Source organism: Macaca fascicularis, chromosome 2, assembly GCF_037993035.2.
Source record: "Macaca fascicularis isolate 582-1 chromosome 2, T2T-MFA8v1.1".
In the NCBI taxonomy this organism is placed as follows: domain Eukaryota; kingdom Metazoa; phylum Chordata; class Mammalia; order Primates; family Cercopithecidae; genus Macaca; species Macaca fascicularis.
In genome coordinates, this window is record NC_088376.1 from 114,227,833 (window position 1) to 114,249,811 (window position 21,979).

The following is a 21,979-nucleotide window of genomic DNA, read 5'->3' on the forward strand; positions in this document are numbered from 1 at the left end:
CACAAAAGCACCCTCTTTTCTTTGCAGAATGTGATGTCTCCTCTGTTGCTAGCCAGTGCAAGATTAAACTAGCAAGTTACTTCCCACACTTTGACATACTCCCAGCATAAAACACAGCACATCTTAGCTTGCTCATTTCTCATATTTGGGATGCCCTGACTGAAGGTCTTCTTTGGCCATGCTTGTTTCTACTCTATAGATTTCTCTAGGTTCCTAAATATATAACTTACGTAGTTCAACCCTCTCATTCAGTAGGGCCAGCTGGACCCTAGTTGGATGCTGGGGAACAGAGGGAGAGACAACTCAATCTGCCAGACCTCAGTCTGTGTTTAATAGACTAGTTCTCTGGGTTATTGGGGTCACTTTAACTTAAATTTCTTTAGCTTTCCAAAATGTTTCTTGAAAATAACTTACACTTTCTGCCTCAAAGTTTTTCTCAAGAATTTTGCTGAACTTTGCAAATTTTCTTCTGGAAAATGTAACTGTGTCTTTTCTAGTACTATATAACAGGGTAGAACTGTGGTTCTAAGAAAATGCTTTTGGTTTTGCAGGTCTTATCATTTCTCTGCAGCTTCTTCGTGGAGACATGGAACAGATTCGGAGAGAAAATCCCATGATATTTAATAGGGGATTGGCAATTACAAGAAAATTGGGATTTCCTGATGTCATTATGCCAGGTATGCAGAACTGCTTGGGGCTGGGAAGGTAGATGGGTTAGGATGGAGTCTAGTGCTCCCCTCCTGAGAAGGTGGTGAACTGTGCTATGGAGGAGACCTGCAGCCATTAAAATCTCCCACATCCCAAGTCAGACTGCTTACTGCAGTCTGCAGTCAATGGCCCTTCGGCTCTTATAGGCATTTGTTCTTTTCCAGAAGCCCCTACATTGCATTCACCAGTGCAACATGACAATCCAGCAGATAGGTAGGCTTTGTTGTCTTCTATGAAGCCTGGATGGTAGAAGTGAATATGGAACCTTCATGGAGAGTTTTTATACTCTTCCTTCCTTTTCTTAGAAGATAATTGTCTCACAAGAACTTCCTGCTTAAGGGGAAGAATATATCAAAATATATGCGTGTAGTATCAGTGAATCCCATATGTGTAGGAATAGCAGATACCTTGCCATTTTCATGTATCAGAAAAATACATCAGGCAAATGGTATAAATTAGACATTGTGAATATAGCACTACCTGGCCAGCTTCTCAGAAATTGTCTCACCCATTTCATCTAATGCCCAGTGGAGAGCCAGGGCACAAATTGGGAATGAATTGACCCTCAACTGTGGTCCCAGTAGGTCAATATCAGGTTCATGTTTTCTAATTAGGCAGACATGGGTAGGACTGGAAAAGTGGATCCAAATGGGGCATCAGAGCCAAGGGAGTTATCAGGAGTGAAGAAGGGGTAGAGGCATGGTTCAGATGGATGGTAGGTGTTCAGATAACCAGAGAAGATGCAAATAAGGAGAAGAAGATTAGAACAGGTAAATGTCTGGTTGTCTGGATAGATTATAGGAGGAGTGGACTTACCCTCTCAGTTGAGTTTTTTGTTGTTGTTTGTTTGTTTTGAGACAGAGTCTTACTCTGTTGCCCATGCTGGAATGCAGTGGCGCTATCTTGGCTCACTGCAAACTCCACCCCCTAGGTTCAAGCGATTCTCCAGCCTCAGCCTCCCGAGTAGCTGGGACTACACATGTACACCGCCACACCTGGCTAATTTTTGTAGAGACAGGGTTTTACCATGTTGGCCAGACTGGTCTCGAACTCCTGACCTCAAGTGATCCATTGCTGGTATACTGGTCTTGAACTCCTGACCTCGGCCTCCCAAAGTGCTGGGATTACAGACTTGAGCCACTGCATCTGGCCTCAGTTGAGTTTTAATGCCCTGCTAAAAGCTTATTTGCTTTTATTGTAAAGGGCTAGGCCAGACTAGACTGAACTGATTATGATCACTTTAAATATCACTTATTTGGAGTTCTTCATGGTGGTTCACTAAATTCTCTTGTTGGAAGCATTTGCCAGCACATACACAAAGGGTTGGGTAGCCTGGCCATAGAGAAGGCCTATGTGATGGGTTCCAGCTGCCTTCCAACTTCCCAGGCTATGCCCAGATTTATTTCCTGTCACCTTCATTCTCCCTCCATAGACACAGTAAATGCAGAGCAAGCTGCCACGCACAGCCTTCATCTTCTACTAATGCACACAGGAGAGTCTTTTGGATGGGAAACGTAGGCTAGTAGATCAATTATGTTTTTATCTAAATGCTAGGGAGACTTCATGCTTTTGAAAGCTGTTGTAGGGGTAATGACCGCCACAGGACACTTCTACCATCCTGTCGTGACACCTTTCTTAGCTCTTTCTGGGCTGCTAATTAGGAAAAGAGCCCAAGCATAGTCAGGCTTCTTGACTATGAAAAAAAAAACAAAATGGGCCAGGCGCGGTGGCTCACTCCTATAATCCCAGCACTTTGGGAGGCTGAGGTGGGCAGATCAGGAGGTCAGGAGATCAAGACCATCCTGGCTAACATGGTGAAACCCTGTCTCTACTAAAAATACAAAAAATTAGCTGGACATGGTGGTGGGCGCCTGTAGTCCCAGCCACTTGGGAGGCTGAGGCAGGAGAATGGTGTGAACCCGGGAAGTGGAGTTTGCAGTGAGCCGAGATCGCACCACTGCACTCCAGCCGGGGAGACAGAGCGAAACTCCGTCTCAGAAAAACAAACAAACAAACAAAACGTTACCAAAATTGAAAAAAGAATAAATAGATACCAAAATCAACCTGGTGATCTTTTAAAAATTAGATATCTAGGCTTATGTGGTGGAATGTATCCCAAGGGGATATACTTAAAGTCCTTCCTTTCTCTTAAGAACTTTTCTAAGATTCAGATACTATCTTCCTGATAGTCTTCACATACTCCTGGGATTAAAACCAAGTGATCAGAGACTAGAAAGGAACAAGCTTCAGTCAAAAATGTATTTAAGCAAAATTTGATTTTAAGTTACATTGTCAAAATCTCATCTGTGGAAAGAAATCTTTTTTAGGATACTCTGCATCTCTTTGTATCATTGGCACACAGCTAGACATGACTGTGCAAATGTACAATTTCAAGCATTGGTAAGGCAAGCTGAGGTTAAGGGGATTTTCCCTCCTCTGGGCAGCTAAGATATCATCATATGATTTTCCCCACAAGGCAGAGATACTGGGCAGTCGTGGCAGGCCCAGTGGGGGGCCTGTGGGGCTGTGAGCCTGCCTTTGAAGTACTGAGTGCTATAGCCGAAAGTGAGGACTGATTCATAGGCAGAACAGCCCTTTTCCATAATCTTCCATCCTTTCTCTTCCAGAGAAAAGAACTTTTGCACAGATGGCCACTCCCAGGGTTGTGGGCTGTTAACAACTCTCATTTCCCCCTTAATATGCCCCAATATACTGTCAAGAGTAGGTTTGCAGTCCCTGGGCAAAGTGATAGGACTGTACCTGCAGGTCCTATTGGATCAGCAGGAAAAGTATGCAGGAGTGTTTTACATTGTGGTCAGCCTGTCTTGGGAAACAGTGACTGTTAAGAAGTCCTTAGGAGTCTTTTTCAAACCCTGGCCACATCTCTACCTGAAGCTAGTCCACCCATCATCTGTGAGAGTGTTTTACTTGAGTTGTACAGTCCCTCAGCTCTCACGGTGCTGGTGTGACCAAGTTACAAGAAATTACAACTTCATCTTCTTGACCCATGAACATGTCGAGAAATAAGAAGGAAAGAAATCATGTCAGTAACTGTGACCATGACAGCATGATAAGTCTGAGAAATTAAAGTAAATGAAAAAATCAGAATTATTCATAAACTGTGATCCTTATTTTAAAACTGTCCAGCATTTGGCAGAAACTATCACTCATTTGGAAAGGTCTTTTTTTTTTTGGTCAGGATGGCCCAGATAGGTCCTTGTCAAAGCATACTGGCAGAGCTGTAAGGGAGAGTTCACACAGGCTCTAGCCACACCAGTAGCTAACATATGATTTCTAAAAAGATCTTCTTGACATTCTACCATTGCTTTCCATGAGAGCGTACATACATATCACAGGGATGATGTGAGCATGAGATATTCTGCTCTTTCATGACTGAGGCCATGACTGCATAGCCATTCAGTTCTGCTCATGACCGTTGGTAATGAGCAAGAGGCAACAGTGATACTGCTGGTGTTCTGGGAGCCAACCAGGAAATGCCATCTTAGATTATGGAAGAACAAATAGATATGAGAAATTTAGCCACTTTTTTTAAAACTGAGCACATAACCTTTTGTTAGTTGATCACCATATTTCAGTGGATACTTTTTCTTTCCTTCTGAACTCATTTTAGTGAAGTACAAAAGCTAATAATAACTCTATGGCACACTTTTAGTCCTTTTCTAGATTTTTTAAGAAGATGGGCAGGCAAGACAAACAGGACAGGTGTTCCAGGTAAACAAATTGATGTTAACATTGTTTTCTGTAACTCCTGTGTCAGAATTAACTATAATAAAACTTTAAAGAAAACGGTTAGCCAAAAATGTATAACCTGAAAGAAATGATTTAAAACCTCTAACTCGGGCCAGGCTCAGTGGCTCATGCCTGTAATCCCAGCACTTTGGCAGGCCAAGGCAGGCAGATCACTTGAGGTCAGGAATTCAAGACCAGCCTGGCCAACGTGGTGAAACCCCATCTCTACTGAAAATACAAAAATTAGCCCAGAGGTAGTGGTGGGCACCTGTAATCCTGGCTCCTCAGGAGTCTGAGGCAGGAGAATCGCTTGAACCTGGGAGGTGGAGGTTGCAGTGAGCCAAGATGGCACCACTGCACTCCAGCCTGGGTGACAGAGCGAGATCCCAACTCAAACAAAAAACTTAAAATAAAATAAAACCTCTTGCTTGGTCAGACACGGTGACTCACGCCTGTAATCCTAGCACTTTGGGAGGCCAAGGCAGGTGGATCACCTGAGGCCAGACATTCAAGACCAGCCTGGCCAATATGGCAAGACCCCATCTCTAAAAAAAAAAAAAAAAAGCAAAAATTAACCGGGCACGGTGGCGTGCACCTGTAGTCCCAGATATTCGGGAGGTTGAGGCATGAAAATTGCTTTAACCCGGGAGATGAAAGTTGCAGTGAGCCAAGATAGTGTCACTGCACTCCATCCTGTGCGACAGAGCAGAACTTGTCTCAAAACCAAAACCAAAACAAAACAAAAACCTCTTGCTCAAGAAGGGACTGTACCCTTCTTCAGACCATGTCTAAGCCAGCAGAGATGTGCCACCACTTGCTATGGCTGTCTTTCTTTGCTTTCCTGGAAAGTCTGTACCCTGTAGTCAGTGGAGATAAAGGGCTTTGTCGTGGTTCTTTGGGAAGCACAATGATTTAACCTGTTTTCTAGGCCTTGAATTTCTAAAGTTATCATTGACTGTAGGTGATATGAACCAAATTTCATATTAAATGGCTTTCTGTCTTGTCATAAGAAGCCCATCTACGATTCATTATGTTGTTCTAACAGATGACTAAGTTTTTTTCCTAAAGCAGTGGTTCCCGAACCTTAGTGTGCTTCAGAATCCCCTGCAAGGCCCATAAAACAGATTTCTGGGCCCACCCAAAGAGTTTCTAACTTAGTAGGATTGTGGTGGGACCTGGCAATTTGCGTCTCTCACAAGCTCTCATATGATGGTGATGCTGCTGGTCTGGGACACCCTTTGAGAACCAAGTCCTAGAAAGTACTCTGCTTATGGATGCTTCTCCCCCTCTTGATTCCCTGTACTCAATTACTGCTCCCCTCTGGACATATCTATTAGAAGGCAGCTATATAGGCATAACATCCTTTTAGAGGACCCTCTGACTCCTCCCCTTGTGCTCAGAAACACACTCTGTCCTTTTCTTTGACTCCTGACAGAAATGTGCATGTTTCATCACTGACCTTCAAGTGATGTTTCTTTCTTTTCCTGTTTGTCTTAATTGTTCTTGTTTTTCTCTGTGCTGTCCCTTCATTTTCGTCCCTTTCTTTCTGATGCAGAGATGAAGACAGTTGGGTGTAAGTTCTGTCTTTTGTGTCTCTGTCTGCTTATTGCCTGCTTTGTTCTCATCTTCATTTGTTTCATGGAATGTTGCAATACTGGGGTGGGGTGTCATGTACATATTAATAATCCTCATCAGCCTCACCTTCTTGGGTAACTGACAAGACATAAAAAGAAAAGCTACCAGCCCATCCTATAGCACTATGTATTACTTTTGAGTATTCACTAAGATCTGAAGAAACTGGGGACATACTGGAATGTCTAGAAAATCTTAACAAGCTTAAGGTGTATAGATACAGGAAACAATTTTTGTATGAGACTGATCAGTTACATTCATTGAAAAGAAAAGGAATTGTGCTTACTCCAAGCCACAAAGAATCAGAAAGGCAGAAAGCTTCTCTTTTTGGCTTTGTTGGGACATACTTCACATGAAAAGGCAAACCAGCAGAGACATGGTTTTTGGAAGAAAGCTTTCCTCAAGGGGAGCAATGACATTATTTACCACAAGTGGGTTCATAGTGCTCATCAATCTGAGTGTCAAATGAGGCTATGGCAGTGTATCTAAGGGATGGTTTAAGAATAATCACATCCAGTCTCAAAAGAGGTTGGAAGATCATCACATCCCTGATTCAGGAAAGGAAAAACTATATATAGTGATGTCACACTATGCCCATACCTTTCATCCTGTTAGAGCAAAGAGCATCACTGACTTTGTTGCAATGGAAGCCGGAAGTGTGACACCAAAGACATGGTAAGAAAAAGAAAGAATCCTCCTTTCCTGGGTACTCTAAAGAAGTCTTCTCAAGAGCCTTTTTTTTTTTTCTTTTTGTCTCTTCCTCAGGAAAATAAGAATACTCCATTGGTTACATACCTAAAACCATCGAAGTTAAATGGTAGCTGACATTGCTACATTTCCATGTATACTGTTAGGAGACATCCTTCTATTCTTCCAACAGATAGGCTTGGCATCATCCCAATTGTACTGAAAGAAAGTCAGTTCTCATCTTACATGATCTTAAGGAAGAGAAAGCACATCTATAGAAACCCGTCCTAATCCTGTCTAGAAGTAGGCAAGATATAAATAGTATAGTATTAAATATTATTGGGCAGTGCGTGGTGGCTCACGTGTGTAATCCCAGCACTTTGGGAGGCCAAAGCAGGCGGATCACCTGAGGTCAGGAGTTCCAGACCAGCCTGGCCAACATGGTGAAACCCCGTCTCTACTAAAAATTTAAAAATAGCTCAGCATGGTGGCGGGAGCCTTTAATCCCAGCTACTCAGGAGGCTGAAGCTAGAGAATCGCTTGAACCCGGTAAGTGGAGGTTGCAGTGAGCCAAGATTGCGCCACTGTACACCAGCCTTGGCAACAGAGCGAGACTCCATCCCCAAAACACATACACACACACACACACACATATATATAAAAATATATAAATACTCAAACCCAGAGCCTCCTAATATGAAGTGTGAGTAATTTATACAGAAGGAATGTGGATATAATAAAGAACTCATATCAGATTTTGGCCAAATTTGTTTGGGCCTTGCCAGATTATTTCTGCTGGGATGGAATTCCACATAGGCTAGCACTAATGAAACATTTGGCCCCAAGTTCCAAGTAGTACTGGAGTATTTGGCAAGATATTCTTTTGCTAACAAATATTCTGGTGTCTGAGCTAGACTTCAGAGGTTGGGAGACTTCTGAGACTACTCTCAGAAGAAATCTGCAAACACATCATGAACTGTTTCTCCAGAGTCACCAGGATGCAGGTCTTCAGAGGATCAGACCTGTCACTCGTCTGTCAGAGTGCTCCCTATCTATCCCCCTAAGATTTCTGGTAGCTGAACAGCACTGTTTACTTTTAAGATCGCTTACTTCGTAAGCACCTCAAGAGTATTCCAGGCCAATCCCTGTCATAATAACATAGCCCCAGGTTCATTACCTTGCCTTGTCCCAGTAGCTGTTTGTCTAGGTGCACAAGAATCTGTATTTTTGATGTGCAGTTGCAGTGTAGTGCAGCTGTTCTTCACACATAAACGTTTCTAGCCAGGTATCAGTAAACTATAGCCTATGGGCCAAATCCAGCCAACAGCCTATTTTTGTACTTCTTGCCAGCTAAAAATGTTTTTCTTTTCCATGTTAAAAGTGTTGTAAAAACAAAGAACACCTGCCAGAGACATGTGTAGCCAACAAAACCTAAAATATTTACTATTTAGTCTTTTACAGAAAACGTTTGTCAACTCCCGTAAACTTAAGTGCCCAGTTTTCTGAGTGCAGCTGTATCAACAGATCCTGTGAGACTGTGAAAGGGACAGATATTTTATTCCAAAACCCTCTTATAAGAAAAAACTCAAATCATTCCACTTCATTCAAGAAACTCTATTGGATGTCACCCAGGCACTAAGCACTCAATGTAAGGCATTACTGATGCTGTAAGATGCCCTGCCAACCTTAGGAAGCAGAAGGCACTTAACAACGGGAGTCAGGGCTGCCCAAAGTCCTTCCTAAAAGAGAGACCCATCATCAGGGCTACCCTCAGAAATACCTACTCCTACTTCTTGTAAAGACTCACCCTCTCAGCACTCCTCCATGCTGCCTAAGAGTTGCCCAGTCCCCCACCCCTACCCAAACTCCATCAGTGTCCTCCCAGCAGACCTTCATGTTCTGGTTTCCTAGTGTTAAACAATGAAGAACATCAGAATCACTTGGTGATTTTTTTAAAAATATATGTACACAAGACCCACTGGAATTTCAAGGTGTGCATGCTAGAAATCTGTTTTCAACAAGTTCCCCAGGTGGTTCGAATGCAATCATCCAGGCACTGGTATGCAAACTAACCTCCAAAACCACTGCTCCATCTTTCTCTTTCTCATCTTCATTGTAATGTGCCTGCCCTCATGCCTGTCTCTCCTGGCAATACTTCCTGGCAGTTAGTGCCAAAGTCTACAGGAGCCTCTTGGAAACAGAGCCTTAACCCAAAGGCATGATCCCACTGGTAGGTTTTGTGAACGTGTAACATGCAATAGGGACAGCTGAAGAGTGGGGGAACCATAGAAGGCTATCTGTAAGATAGGCAGGCAGGGGTCTGGGTCATTAGATCCCTGGAGCTTTTCACATTTGCTTCCGCTTATGTTTTCTTCTAGTTCCAAGAGAATTAGTGGAGAGCTTGATTGAAATGATCCCCCAGAGAGATTTTGACAAGAAGCCTCTCCCTCCCAGCAACGTTCATTTTCACAAATTGTCGCTCTTGAAATTGAAACCATAATTGCATAATTACAACCCATAAGCCCAATAGCCTAATACCTAACCTGGCTGAGAATAGTTCTAGTCTAGACAGGTCTGTTCTCCAAATAAAGAGCAGCTAAAGACCTGATGAAAATAAACTGCTTCAGTCTGTAACTCAGAGGGTAAAATTACTTGTATTGATAAATTTTCTCAGCTAGTTGATCACCAAGGGCATTCTGTTTTTTTAAAAAATGAAAACTACAGGAATATGTAGCTTAATCCTTCCATTTTGAACCTGACATTTTACCTTAAAATGCTCTGCCCAGAAACTGAGCATATCTCTGTATGGTCAACACAGATCAAATTCTGTCATTAACAATCTCCAAGAAACTAATTTTATTTATCTATTTATTTATTTATTTTTATTTTATTTTATTTTTTTAAGAGACAGTGTCTCACTCTCTCACCCAGGCTGAAGTACACTGGCATGATTATAGCTCACTGCAGCCTCAAACTCCTGGGCTCAAGCAATCCTCCCTCCTCAGCCTCCTGAGTAGCTAGGACTACAGGTGTGCACTACCATGTTTAGCTAATTTAAAAAAAAAATTTTTTTTTTGAAGAGCCTCACTATGTTGCCCAGGCTAGTCTGGAACTCTTAGCCTCAAACTATCTCCCCACTTCAGCCTCCTTATAATCCATAGCAGGGATTACAGGTATGAGCCACCATGCTCAGCCCCTAGTTTTATATTAGTAATCTATATAATATATAACTAGGAAAAGTTTGAAAATGTTTCATTTGAAGGATATGTTTATTGATTAACCTGTATATAGAGCCACAGAAACTAAAAATGTTTGTACAACCTACAATAATGTTGCTGGTAGCCAACAGGTAATTAATTGCTTTTAAAAGCCTCATAGATTATTTTGAGAATAACTTCCAGAGAGTTCAAACCAGGGTAGTATTTAAACCAAGCAGCTATTCTTTAGATTAAGCATTAAAATTTTCTAGACTGTTTGACTCAGAAAAGGATAAAAATTAAAATTTTAGAATAAATAATTTTAAAATTCTAGATTATTCACTTTGTGCTAAATCAGTCTACAAATTTACTTAAATTCCATAGGAAAACTAATGTACAATTAAAAGACTTTTATAAGAAGCCTGTTTCAATTGTTAAAAATTCTAGGTATAACTATGATTTATCCCACTATAATAGCAATAACCTGACTTTAAAGGGAAAGTTTAAATGAAGAAAAATAGCAATAAGCCATAGTAAAGTTCTCAGTTAAGTTTGGATTTTACTTTCAGGACTGACTTTATTCAGCCTCTGTCCTGACAGTAACAGACTGATGAATTTGAGCTTCCTTTCTCGTTCTACCTGTCTTCCCCACCCAAACCTACCGTGTACTCCTGGGTGCTTTAAATAGTGTACCAAGAGGGCCCAAGCAGCAATGTCCAAAAGGAAGCAGATTAAGATTCTAGACTCATCAGAATTTAAAGCAGAGGCACTTCCCAATCCAAGGGTCTGTGCAGATGTGGTCCTCCAGACTATCCCACATATGCAACAGTGGCATTTTGGTATGATTTTCAAAACACATTTTCTTTTTCCTTCATGGTAACCTCAAGGTTGCTTGTTTGGGAAAGAAGATGGCTTTCACACATTAGGGAAAGTTCTTAGGGCTTCTGAGGGATAATTAATTACTTGTCATGAAATTTTCTTCCCCACTTTAGCTACAGTATTTTGAGAACCTTCATTATGCCACCAAATAACCATGATTGCAAGATTGCATACCTGTGATAGGAAAATGACCTGAATAATGGAAGGGCTAGTCACGAAGACCCTGAAATCCTCAAATATGTGCCAGTCCTGGTCTATTCCTGTTTCCTGCGTGACAGAAACTCAGATGCTTCCATTATTAGAGAGGTAGTCAGTGCAAAAAAGAGAGCATTGTCATTTATGTCTGACCAAACCAGAAAGTCCACTTGCTAACCAAAAACAAACCCTGCTTCTATCATTGTGATTCCAGGTAGTAACATATTTAAATGTACCAGTTTTTCTAAGAACTGAAGTAGAAAAAAATATCTGATTTCCAAATTGGCATGTTTTGCAAGTTGTTTCATTACCTCTCGTTTGGTTTCTTCAGGCTGTTAACACATCTTCACTTTGGTCTTACCCATTTTCCTTTGCCATTTTTTCCCTTTGAAGTTTGTTGCCCCCACAGCTTTTACTATTTTTTTCATATGAATAAAACTGGTTATGTTAAACGTTTAGGAACTTAGAGCAACCTAAGTACACTCTTATACATGAACAGGCAATGCTGTCTCCCCTCAACTCATCACCTTAAAAAGGAAGATATAACTTGGGTCATTTTAGACTTGAAGTTTGAGCTTCTCCTCCCCAGTCTTGAACAACAGAGATGGGCAAATTGGGCTGGAGTCAGAGCACAGGGAAGCAAAAAAGCACAACACATTGTTGCCTCATTGCCTTACTGCCTATGCTTCTGGAAAGTGATCTCCCAGTGCACTTGCAAACAAAAAGAAGAAAAAGTGACAGGTAGTCCAGTGACCTCTACCTGTCACTCCAGCAGGCAATGGGATTTGGAACAAAGCCTCCAGGAGGAAGGAAAAGTAATATATCCTCTAGTCAGAATGGATGTGGATTGCAAAAAGAAAGCATATAAAAAGTATAAATCTATAAAAGAGAAACCCTTCTTGAGGGAAAAGAAGAGGGATTCGTAGTTAAAACATAGGCATGTTAAAATGTTATTCCTGTTGATTCTAGAATCTTCCCACTTTGGGAGGCTTACATTACAGCCATTCTCCTGGAAGGGAGAAACACTGAGCAGTCTGAGTATCTACAATCTGAAAGATTCTCCACCCTTGACAAGATGTAGTGAACATCTTTAGAATTCAGACTTAGAGGACACATGACTAACCTGGGTGCTGCTGCACTGATACTGGTAGAATGTCCATCATTATTAACCAAGCTTGGAATGCCCTGAGCAGCCACCCAAGCCCCAGAAGATCCAAATGCTAGCCTAGTTCTCTGTGAAAATGGGGCGGTATGGCTTGTGGAGTCATAAGGATGTGGCATTTCTTTCCCCACAGGTGATATCCGCAATGACCTGTACCTAACCCTGGAGAAGGGGGATTTCGAGAGAGGAGGAAAGAGTGTACAAAAGAATATTGAAGTGACCATGTATGTGCTTTATGCAGATGGAGAAATCTTGAAGGTAAGGCTTGCCAGTCAGTCATTTGGGTTGGAGGATAATCCTATAATAATTCTCTGTGGACTTTATCCAGAGGCCCATTCTCTTCAAACAGGATTAAAATCACCCCATCAACCTTTTTCTCTGCCTTTTTCTTTCTTGAAGAAAACCCTAAAGTGTGCTTTGATAATGACTTCCAGTATTGTACAGCCATTGTGGAAATTTATCCTAGTGTCTGACCTGAATCCCTCTTGCTCCATTTTAGACCTATTCCCTCTAGTTCTGTCCTACATGTTGCCTCTCCTGCCATTCCACCTAGCATAGAGCTGCCTACTTTTGGTAACTGTTATTAGGTCCCATTCTGCCTTTTTATTCCTTGAGCTAATACAGAAAGTTATATTTACACTTTGGTCAAGGGTAGAACTTAGACAATCACTTCCTGGTACCAACTTACAGGACAAAGAACAGCAGACTCAGGCCCTGGAAGATTAATTAAAGCCAACGTAGTACAAGTGTCCTTGTACTACATTGTCTTCACTGAAAGTGAAGACTTGGAGTGCTATTTTTCTGTTGCATGTGAGTTTTTTCTTCAGTCATGTCATGGTAAAGTCTGCAGTGAATAACAAGGCATCATTTGCAGCCCGCTTGGTAGAAGACAAATCGGTGTTGAACAAACCTTGCTTCTGTGTGTTGGCAGCAGCCCTGTGAGATAGAACAGGAATGATCATTCCCATTTGACAGAGAAAAAAGGTAAAATTAGTCAAAATCATTTCCCAAATCAAGACAGAAATAAAGGAGAATGTTGAAATAGTAGTAGAAACAATGCTTTGTGTGTCATTTTAAAAACTTAACTCAAGAACCTAAGCCTGTTCACTGTTTGCATGGAGTGTGCCAGTGGCAGGAGAATGGTCAGCTGATCACATCACCCCTGTGTGGACAGGGACCTACTCTGGATTATGAGGCCCAGAGCTTCCTGTCGTCCAGACAAGGGCATGGGCAGTACTGAGACTGCATCTTCATGGCAATATTTGGGAGATGGGTTAAGTTAAATCTGGCCTAACTTGGTTATATCTAAAGAAAGTCAGCCAAGGGTGACCTAAAATGCCAGTCCAATGTGGAACTGAGGACAATTAGAAAACAGACTCTCTCCACTTTGTAATTTAATTTTTTTTCTGATCTGGTAAAATGTTACAAAAAGTTGACTTTTCTCATGCAGCTTGTTGTTTCTCTTCTTAGTGAGGATGAAGAGCCTACCTTAGTGATTTAGATGTACCACCCTGCTTCCCTCTGTTTTTGAAGAGTACATGTGGTTACTTTCACCCCAAAGAAAACAAGCAGCATTGTGACTGCTGATTTCATATACCATCTACATAACTGTTTCCAAAAGTATTGAATTTAAAGCAAATGCATTTTCTTATCTCATAGATTTTGATTAGAGCAAAAATGAGACCTTTAGACAAGAGAAAGAAAAGTGTCCTAGTGACACAGAAATCCAGACATTTCCTACCAGGAAGATGACATCTTATTTTGTTTCTTTCTTCTAGGATTGCATCAGCTTGGGTTCAGGAGAGCCAAATAGGAGTTCCTACCACTCCTTTGTCCTCTACCACAGTAATAGTCCTCGCTGGGGAGAAATTATCAAATTGCCTATCCCCATTGACCGGTTCCGGGGCTCCCACCTGCGCTTCGAGTTCAGACATTGTTCCAGTGAGTTAGACTTCCCCCGCCACACACACACATTCCCTTGAGAATATAAATATAACTCTCTCCTCTCTGGAACAGAATTAAGTGGATTCGTATTATTTGGGCAAGAAAATGAGGAGTTAGGAATAAATAGATACTCAGAGATGGGTTGTCACCAGAGGCTGTTCTTGGGACTGTAAAAGCAGTGATGCAAAACCACAAAGTCTGTGTTGGCCCTTCCTAGTGTCTGACCTAGTGTCTGAAATTATTATCCATTGTCATTCTCCTTTGCATATTCCTTTGTACCATTATTAAACTCCTTATTAAAGAGACCCTGGTTCATCAAGACCAGCAATTTAGTTTCTTTTTGGGTCTAGGTAGCCTATATGCCTTAAGTATGAATGGAAACTCATTTCAGTACATTTCTCATCGTTCCTGCAGTCAAGTTGCCACCTAGTTAATGAAAGAGGTGAGGAACAAAAGCATAGGTGATAAGCACAAGGAGAATTTCCATGAGGAAGCAGAGTGGAAGGCAAAAAACAACTAATACTTGGCTCTGATTGCAGCAAAGGACAAAGGGGAAAAGAAACTCTTTGGCTTTGCATTCTCACCCCTGATGCGTGATGATGGCACCACCCTCTCAGATGATATTCACGAGCTTTATGTGTACAAGGTATGAAGCCTAGCTGCCTTTCATCCCCACCCCTCACCTGCCCTGAGGCCGCTCTCACATATGGTTCTCAGTTAGGTGGTTTTCACTGGGCAGGCCAGAAGACCCAGGGAAGTGCACTGATGGGTGACAATGGGACATCTTTGATCAGGCTTCTGTCTTCTAAGTGCAGTGGCCTTCCTCCCACAAGTAATCCCAACAGGTTCTTTGTTTTCTACTTCTCACTTCACTGGATGGAAATCCATTACCAGCCCCTCATTGCCATTGTGGTCTTGTTTAGTACATTCTTAGACCTGCTACTTGAGATCATGGTACTGTTAGCTGCCACAGCATAGCTGCCACCCAAGGTTACTTGCACATCAGGTGGCAACCACATGCCCCACTATACTCTGTTTAAAAGGCACATGAGCTGTTCTAGGGAGTTTCTGAACAGAAAGTACTCTTCCAAGATGACCTGAGGCTCAGTGTTCAGCCTTAGGAAGATGAGAGCAAATATCAGCCCAGAAATTCCTAGGATCTGGTTTTTGCATGTTGCATGGCTCAGGGGACATTTTTTTCTCCATTTTTGCCTACAGTGTGATGAGAATAGCACGTTTAATAACCATGCTCTGTACCTGGGCCTGCCTTGCTGCAAAGAGGACTACAATGGCTGCCCTAATATCCCGTCTAGCCTCATCTTCCAGCGCAGCACCAAAGAGTCTTTCTTCATCTCCACTCAGCTCTCCTCTACCAAACTCACCCAGAATGGTAGGTGATAGTGCCTGCACGGTAGTGCCCTCCACCCTCCTCCATTGTTCACTCCACATTACTAGTGCATGTGAAGGGAGACAGAAATTATTCCTTCTTGATGCCATAATAATGAGCTTCTTTTCTTTTGAAGTTGAAGGAATCACTCAGCAATAGCAGCCTACAAGGTTTTCCATGGTTTTAGTAGCTCCACAATACATCCGGAGTTCACAGATGAGTCTTTGGCCTTGATCTCAGTCTGCGGTGATGCTTGCAGCTAGTTCTGTTCCTCTAGATTTCACCTGTCCTTGACTGGGAGAGTCTGGGCCTTGCTTGACCTTACAATAGCCAGGGTTTGGCCATGTGCAGTGACTCATGCCTGTAATCCCAGCACTTTGGGAGGCTGAGGCGGGCAGATCACTTGAGGTCAGGAGTTCGAGACCAGCCTGGTCAACATGGTGAAACACCATCTCTGCTAAAAATACGAAAATTACCTGGACATGATGGCGCATGCCTGTAATCCCAGCTACTCAGGAGGCTGAGGCAGGAGAATTACTTGAATTCAGGAGGCAGAGGTTGCAGTGAGCTGAGATCGCGCAACCGCACTCCAGCCTGGAAAACAGAGTGAGACTCTGTCTTAAAAAAAAAAAAAAAAAAGACGGCCGGGCACGGTGGCTCAAGCCTGTAATCCCAGCACTTTGGGAGGCCGAGACGGGCGGATCACGAGGTCAGGAGATCGAGACCATCCTGGCTAACACGGTGAAACCCCGTCTCTACTAAAAAATACAAAAAGCTAGCCGGGCGAGGTGGCGGGCGCCTGTAGTCCCAGCTACTCAGGAGGCTGAGGCAGGAGAATGGCGTAAACCCAGGAGGCAGAGCTTACAATGAGCTGAGATCCGGCCACTGCACTCCAGCCCAGGCAACAGAGTGAGACTCCGTCTCAAAAAAAAAAAAAAAAAAAAAGACAAAAAATAGCCAGGGTTCATCCTCTTTTGGGCTTGCTTTCTAGTGGACCTCCTAGCTCTGCTGAAGTGGAAGGCCTTCCCCGACCGGATCATGGATGTACTAGGGCGGCTGCGGCATGTCAGTGGGGAGGAAATTGTTAAGGTATGTCTTCCACGTAATTTAAACATACTGCATGAGGAAGAATCTGGGCAGAAGACCTTACTTTGTCATGATTTTTGCCAATAACCCTCTGAGACTGTTTCATCAGATTGTTGTTTTTTGTTGTTGTTGTTAGCTTCCTTTTCCTCCTTTGGAATACTTCTGATTTTATTTTTAACTTACAAATAATAATTGTTTATCTGTATGGGATACGATATGATGTTTTGACAATGCAGAATATATGTTCACAATGCAGAATGACCACAACTTTCCCTCAGCCTTTGGTATTCCTCATTGCACTTTCTACTTCTATATATTTTTTATATTCCACATATAAGTGTCATAGTGTGGTCTTTCTGTGCCTGACTTAATTTCACGTAGCTTAATGTCCTCCAGTTCTATCCATGTTGTCTCAAACGACAGGATCTCTCCCGTTTTAAGGCTGAATAGCATTCCACCGTGTTTATATGCCATGTTTTCTTTTTTTATTTTATAATTTCAGCTTTTATTTTAAATTTAATGGGTACTTGTGCAGGTCTGTTACATAAATATATTACATGATGCTGAGGTTTGAGATACGAATGATGCGATCACTAACGTACTGAGCATAGTACCCAGCCGTTAGTTTTTCAACCCTTGCCGCCATCCCGCCCCACTCTAGTAGTCCCCAGTGTCTGCTGTTACCATTTTTATGTCCACGAGTACCTAATGTTTAGCTCCCAGTTACAAGTGAGAACATGCAGTATTTGGTTTTCTGTTCCTGCTAGTTTCCGTAGAATAATGGCCTCTAGTTGCATACATATTGCTGCAAAGGACATGGTTTTCTTCTTTTTTATCTGCATGGTATTCCGTGGCATACATGTGCCACATTGTCCTTTTTTTTTTTTTTTTTTGAGACAGAGTCTCACTCTGTCGCCAGGCTGGAGTGCAGTGGCACAATCTTGGCTCACTGCAACCTCTGCCTCCCAGGTTCAAGCAATTCTCTTGCCTCAGCCTCCAGAGTAGCTAGGACTACAGGCACGTGCCACCACGCCCAGCTAATTTCTGTATTTTTAGTAGAGATGGAGTTTCACCATGTTGGCCAGGATGGTCTCCATCCCTTGACCTTGTGATCTGCCCACCTTGGCTCCCAAAGTGCTGGGATTACAGGCGTGAGCCACCGCGCCCAACCTGTGTACCACATTTTCTTTATCCAATTCACTGCTGATGGACACCTAGATTGATTCCATGTCTTATGATATTGTGAATAATACCACAATGAACATTCAAGTGCATGGGTCTTTTTGGTAGGATGATTTTTTCTTCTTATGGATATATACACAGTAATAAGATTGCTGGGTCGAATGGTAGTTCTGAGTTTTTTTTTTTTTTAGTAAATCTCCAAACTGCTTCCCACAGGAGCTAAACTAATTTACAATCCCACCAAGAAGGTATAAGAGTTCCCTTTTCTCTGCAGCTTCAACAGCATCTGTTATTTTTTTTACCTTTTTTTTCTTTTTTTTTTTTTTTGAGACGGAGTCTTGCTCTGTTGCTCAGGCTGGAGTGCAGTGGCATGATCTCAGGTCATTGCAACCTCTGCCTCCTGGGTTCAACTGATTCTCCTACCTCAGCCTCCCAGGTAGCTGGGATTACAGGTGTGTGCTACCATGCCTGGCTAATTTTCATATTTTTAGTAGAGACAGGGTTTCGCCATGTTGGCCAGGCTGATCTCGAACTCCTGACCTCAAGTGATCCGCCTGCCTCAGCCTCTCAAAGTGCTGGGATTATAGAAGTGAGTCACCATGCCCCGGCTTTTTGACATTTTAATAGTCACTCTGACTGGTGTGAGATAGTATCTCATTGTGGTTTTAATTTGCATTTCCCTGATGATTAATGATGGTGAACATTTTTTCATACATTTGTTGGCTATTTGTATATCTTCTTTTGAGAAATGTCTATTCACGTCCTTTGTCCCAGTTTTTGATGGGATTATTTGTGGTTTTTTGCTGATCTGTTTGAGCTCCTTGTAGATTCTGGATACTAGCCCTTTGTTGGATGCATGGTTTGCAAATATTTTCTCACACTCTGAGGGTTGTCTGTTTACTCTGTTGGTATTTCTTTTGCTGCTAGCATCATTTATTGAATACGGAGTTATATCCTTATTGTTATTTTTGTTGATTTTGTCAAAGATCAGATGGCTGTAGGTAGGCTATTTTATTTTGAGGCTCTCTGTTGTGTTGCATTGGTCTGTGTGTCTGTTTTTGTACCAGTATGATGCATTTTTGGTACTGTAGCCTGGTAGTGTAGTTTGAAATTGGGTGATGTGATGCCGACAGCTTTGTTCTTTTTGCCTGGGATTGCTTTGGCTATTTGGGCTCTTTTTCAGTTCCGTATTAATTTTAGAATAGTTTCTTCTAATTCTGTGAAAGATGATGTTGGTAGTTTGATAGGAATGGTGTTGAATCTATAGATTGCTTTGGGCAGTATGGCCATTTTAATAATGTCGATTCTTCCAACCCATGAGCACAGGATGTTTTTCCATTTGTTTGTGTCATTTATTTTTTCTTTCAGCAGTATTATTTATTTATTTGTTTGTTTGTTTGTTTTGAGATGGAGTCTCGCTCTTGTTGCCCAGGCTGGAGTGCAATGGCGCAATCTTGGCTCACTGCAACCTCCGCCTCCCGGATTCAAGTGATTCTCCTGCCTCAGCCTCCCTAGTAGCTGGGATTATAGGCATGTGCCACCACGCCTTGCTAATTTTTTTTTTGTATTTTTAGTAGAGATGAGGTTTCACCATGTTAGTCAGGCTGGTCTTGAACTCCTGACCTCAAGTGATCCTCCCATCTTGGTCTCCCAAAGTGCTGGGATTATAGGCCTGAGCCACCGCACCTGTCCTCTTTCAGCAGTATTCTGTAGTTATGCTTGTAGAAGTCTTTCACCACTTCAGTTAGATGTATTCCTAGGTATTTTGCGTGTATGGCTACTGTAAATGCAATTGCATTCTTGATTTGGCTCTCAGCTTGAATGTTGTTGGTATAGAGAAAAGCTACTGGCTTTTGTTAACATATACCACATTTTCTTTATTCATTCATCTGCTGATGAACACCTAGGTTGTTTCCATATCTTAGCCATTATGAATAATTTTGCAGTGAACATGGAAGTGCAGACATCTCCCATGTTCTGAAGATGTCCACGACATCTTCAGCCTACTGATTTCAATTTCTTTGGACATATACCCAGTAGTGGGATTGCTGGCTTATATGGTAATACTATTTTTAGTTTTCTGAGAAACCTCTATACTGTTTTCCATAATGGCTGTATTAATTTACATTCCCAGCAACAGTGCATAAGAATTCCTTTTTGTCCACATGCTCACCAACACTTGTTATGTTTTATCTGTTGGTAATAGCTCTCCCAACTGGGATGAGGTGACATCTCATTGTGGTTTTGATTTGCATTTCCCTGATGATTAGTGATGATGAGCATTTTTTCATATATCTGTTGGCCATTTGTGTATCTTCTTTTGAGAAATGTCTACTCAAGTCCTTTTTCCCATCTTTTTGATTGGGTTGTTTCCTTGCTAGTGAGTTGTTTGAGTTCTTTATACATTTTGGATATTAGTTCCTTATCAGAGATACATGGTTTGGAAATATTTTCTTCCAATCCATGAGTTGTCTGTTTTTTTTGTATCAGTTTTTGTTGCCTTTGCTTTGGGGGTCATACTCAAGAAATCATACTTTGGGATTTTTTTGTTAGCTTCTGTTTTTAAAGGTATATAGCATATCAGTTTATTAACTTTTAAAAACTATATTTAAGCCTGATATCTTTCTGGCTCTACTCTCCTAATTTTAAGAACTCCAAATACTGCTCATTGACTTGTACCTGCTGATTTTGTCTAGTCTCTCACTTGGAGTCCATAATACCTTCCTTTCTTACCCCTACATTAACTGTACCTTTGTGACATTCCCTATCTACTGGCTTTAGCAGGCTGACATCAACACTGCCAGTCCCCAGTTGCCTTCATAGGGCTTTTCTGGGCGGAGTGTTTCCCCTTAGCTCAATAAAAACCCCAGGCACTTCCTGGTGGTGAAAGCCCATCAGGTGAATCCTACACAGTGGACTAAACTCTACTGAGGAAAATGGAAGTATTTTTCGTTATCAGCAAGCAATGGAATGTAGACTAGAGATTAAATCTGGAGGAGGCATCCTGTGCATAATGAACATTCTTAGCTTTGCCATTGTAAGTGTCAAATGAATTAGAAAAAATGCACCATCTAATTTTGCTTTCACAGCTCCATTAACTCAATAATATACAACACAGTGTTTCCAAATGAGGAAGAGTTTTAAAGCCTGTATACCACTGTGTACTTTCATGAAGTTGATGTATGAATGTTGTTTTAATTATGTGATCAGATTATCATAAAAATTTTTAAACTATTCAGAACAATCTAATGCTAGTTTTGAAACTTAAGATAAATTCATACTCATACTTTCCTTCTAAGAATGTTGAAAACATCAACCAGTAAACAAGATATTAAGAAGTCTGTTGCCTTTTCAAGGGTGAGCTTTTATATTCCTGAGAAGAGAACATCCTACCAGCATATCTGGTTTTAGCATCAATAATTTGTCTCCAGCTAGCTAGAAGACGAAGGGGTGGCCTGCCCCTCCACACCTGTGGGCATTTCTCGTTAGGTGGAACGAGAGACTTGAGAAAAGAAATGAGACACAGAGACAAAGTATAGAGAAAGAAAAAGTGGGACCGGCGCTCAGCATACAGAGGACCCACGCCAGCACCGGTCTCTGAGTTCTCTCAGTATTTATTGATCATTATCTTTATCATCTTAGAAAAAAGGGAAGTGGCAGGATAATAGGGAGAAGGTCAGCAGTAAGACATATGAATAAAGATCTCTGTGACATGAATAAGTTTAAGGAAAAGTGCTGTGCCTTGATATGCATTTGCAAACATCTCCATAAACCTTCTCAGTGCATAAAGAGCAGCATTGCCGCTAGCACGTCCCACCTTCAGCCCTAAGGCAGTTTTCTCCTTTCTCAGTAAACAGAACATACAATCAGGTTTTACACCGAGATGTTCCATTGCCCAGGGACGGGCAGGAGACAGATGCTTTTCTCTATCTCAACTGCCAAGAGGCCTTCTTTCCTCTTATACTAGTCCTCAGCACAGACCCTTCACGGGTGTCAGGCTGGGGGACGATCAGGCCCCTTCCCACAAGGCCATATTTCAGACTATCACATGGGGAGAAACCTTGGACAATACCTAGCTTTCCTAGGCAGAGGTCCCTGCGACCTTTGGCAGTGTATGTGTCCCTGGGTACTTAAGATTAAGAGAATGGTGATAACTTTTCACAAGCATAC

The 21,979-nt window shown here is 41.9% G+C and overlaps 1 protein-coding gene across 17 annotated transcripts in view; it reads left to right on the forward strand.

The window, feature by feature from the left end:
- The window catches only part of DOCK3 (dedicator of cytokinesis 3), a 687,722-nt gene that overhangs the window by 515,807 nt on the left and 149,936 nt on the right, over positions 1-21,979 (forward strand). For all 17 annotated transcript variants that reach the window (XM_005547251.5, XM_005547256.5, XM_005547252.5 and 14 more), the window contains exons 14-19: positions 552-677; positions 12,344-12,468; positions 13,989-14,151; positions 14,694-14,800; positions 15,373-15,544; positions 16,533-16,630. In XM_005547251.5, coding sequence (XP_005547308.1) covers positions 552-677; positions 12,344-12,468; positions 13,989-14,151; positions 14,694-14,800; positions 15,373-15,544; positions 16,533-16,630 — 791 coding nt within the window. The remainder of the gene's footprint in view (positions 1-551; positions 678-12,343; positions 12,469-13,988; positions 14,152-14,693; positions 14,801-15,372; positions 15,545-16,532; positions 16,631-21,979) is intronic.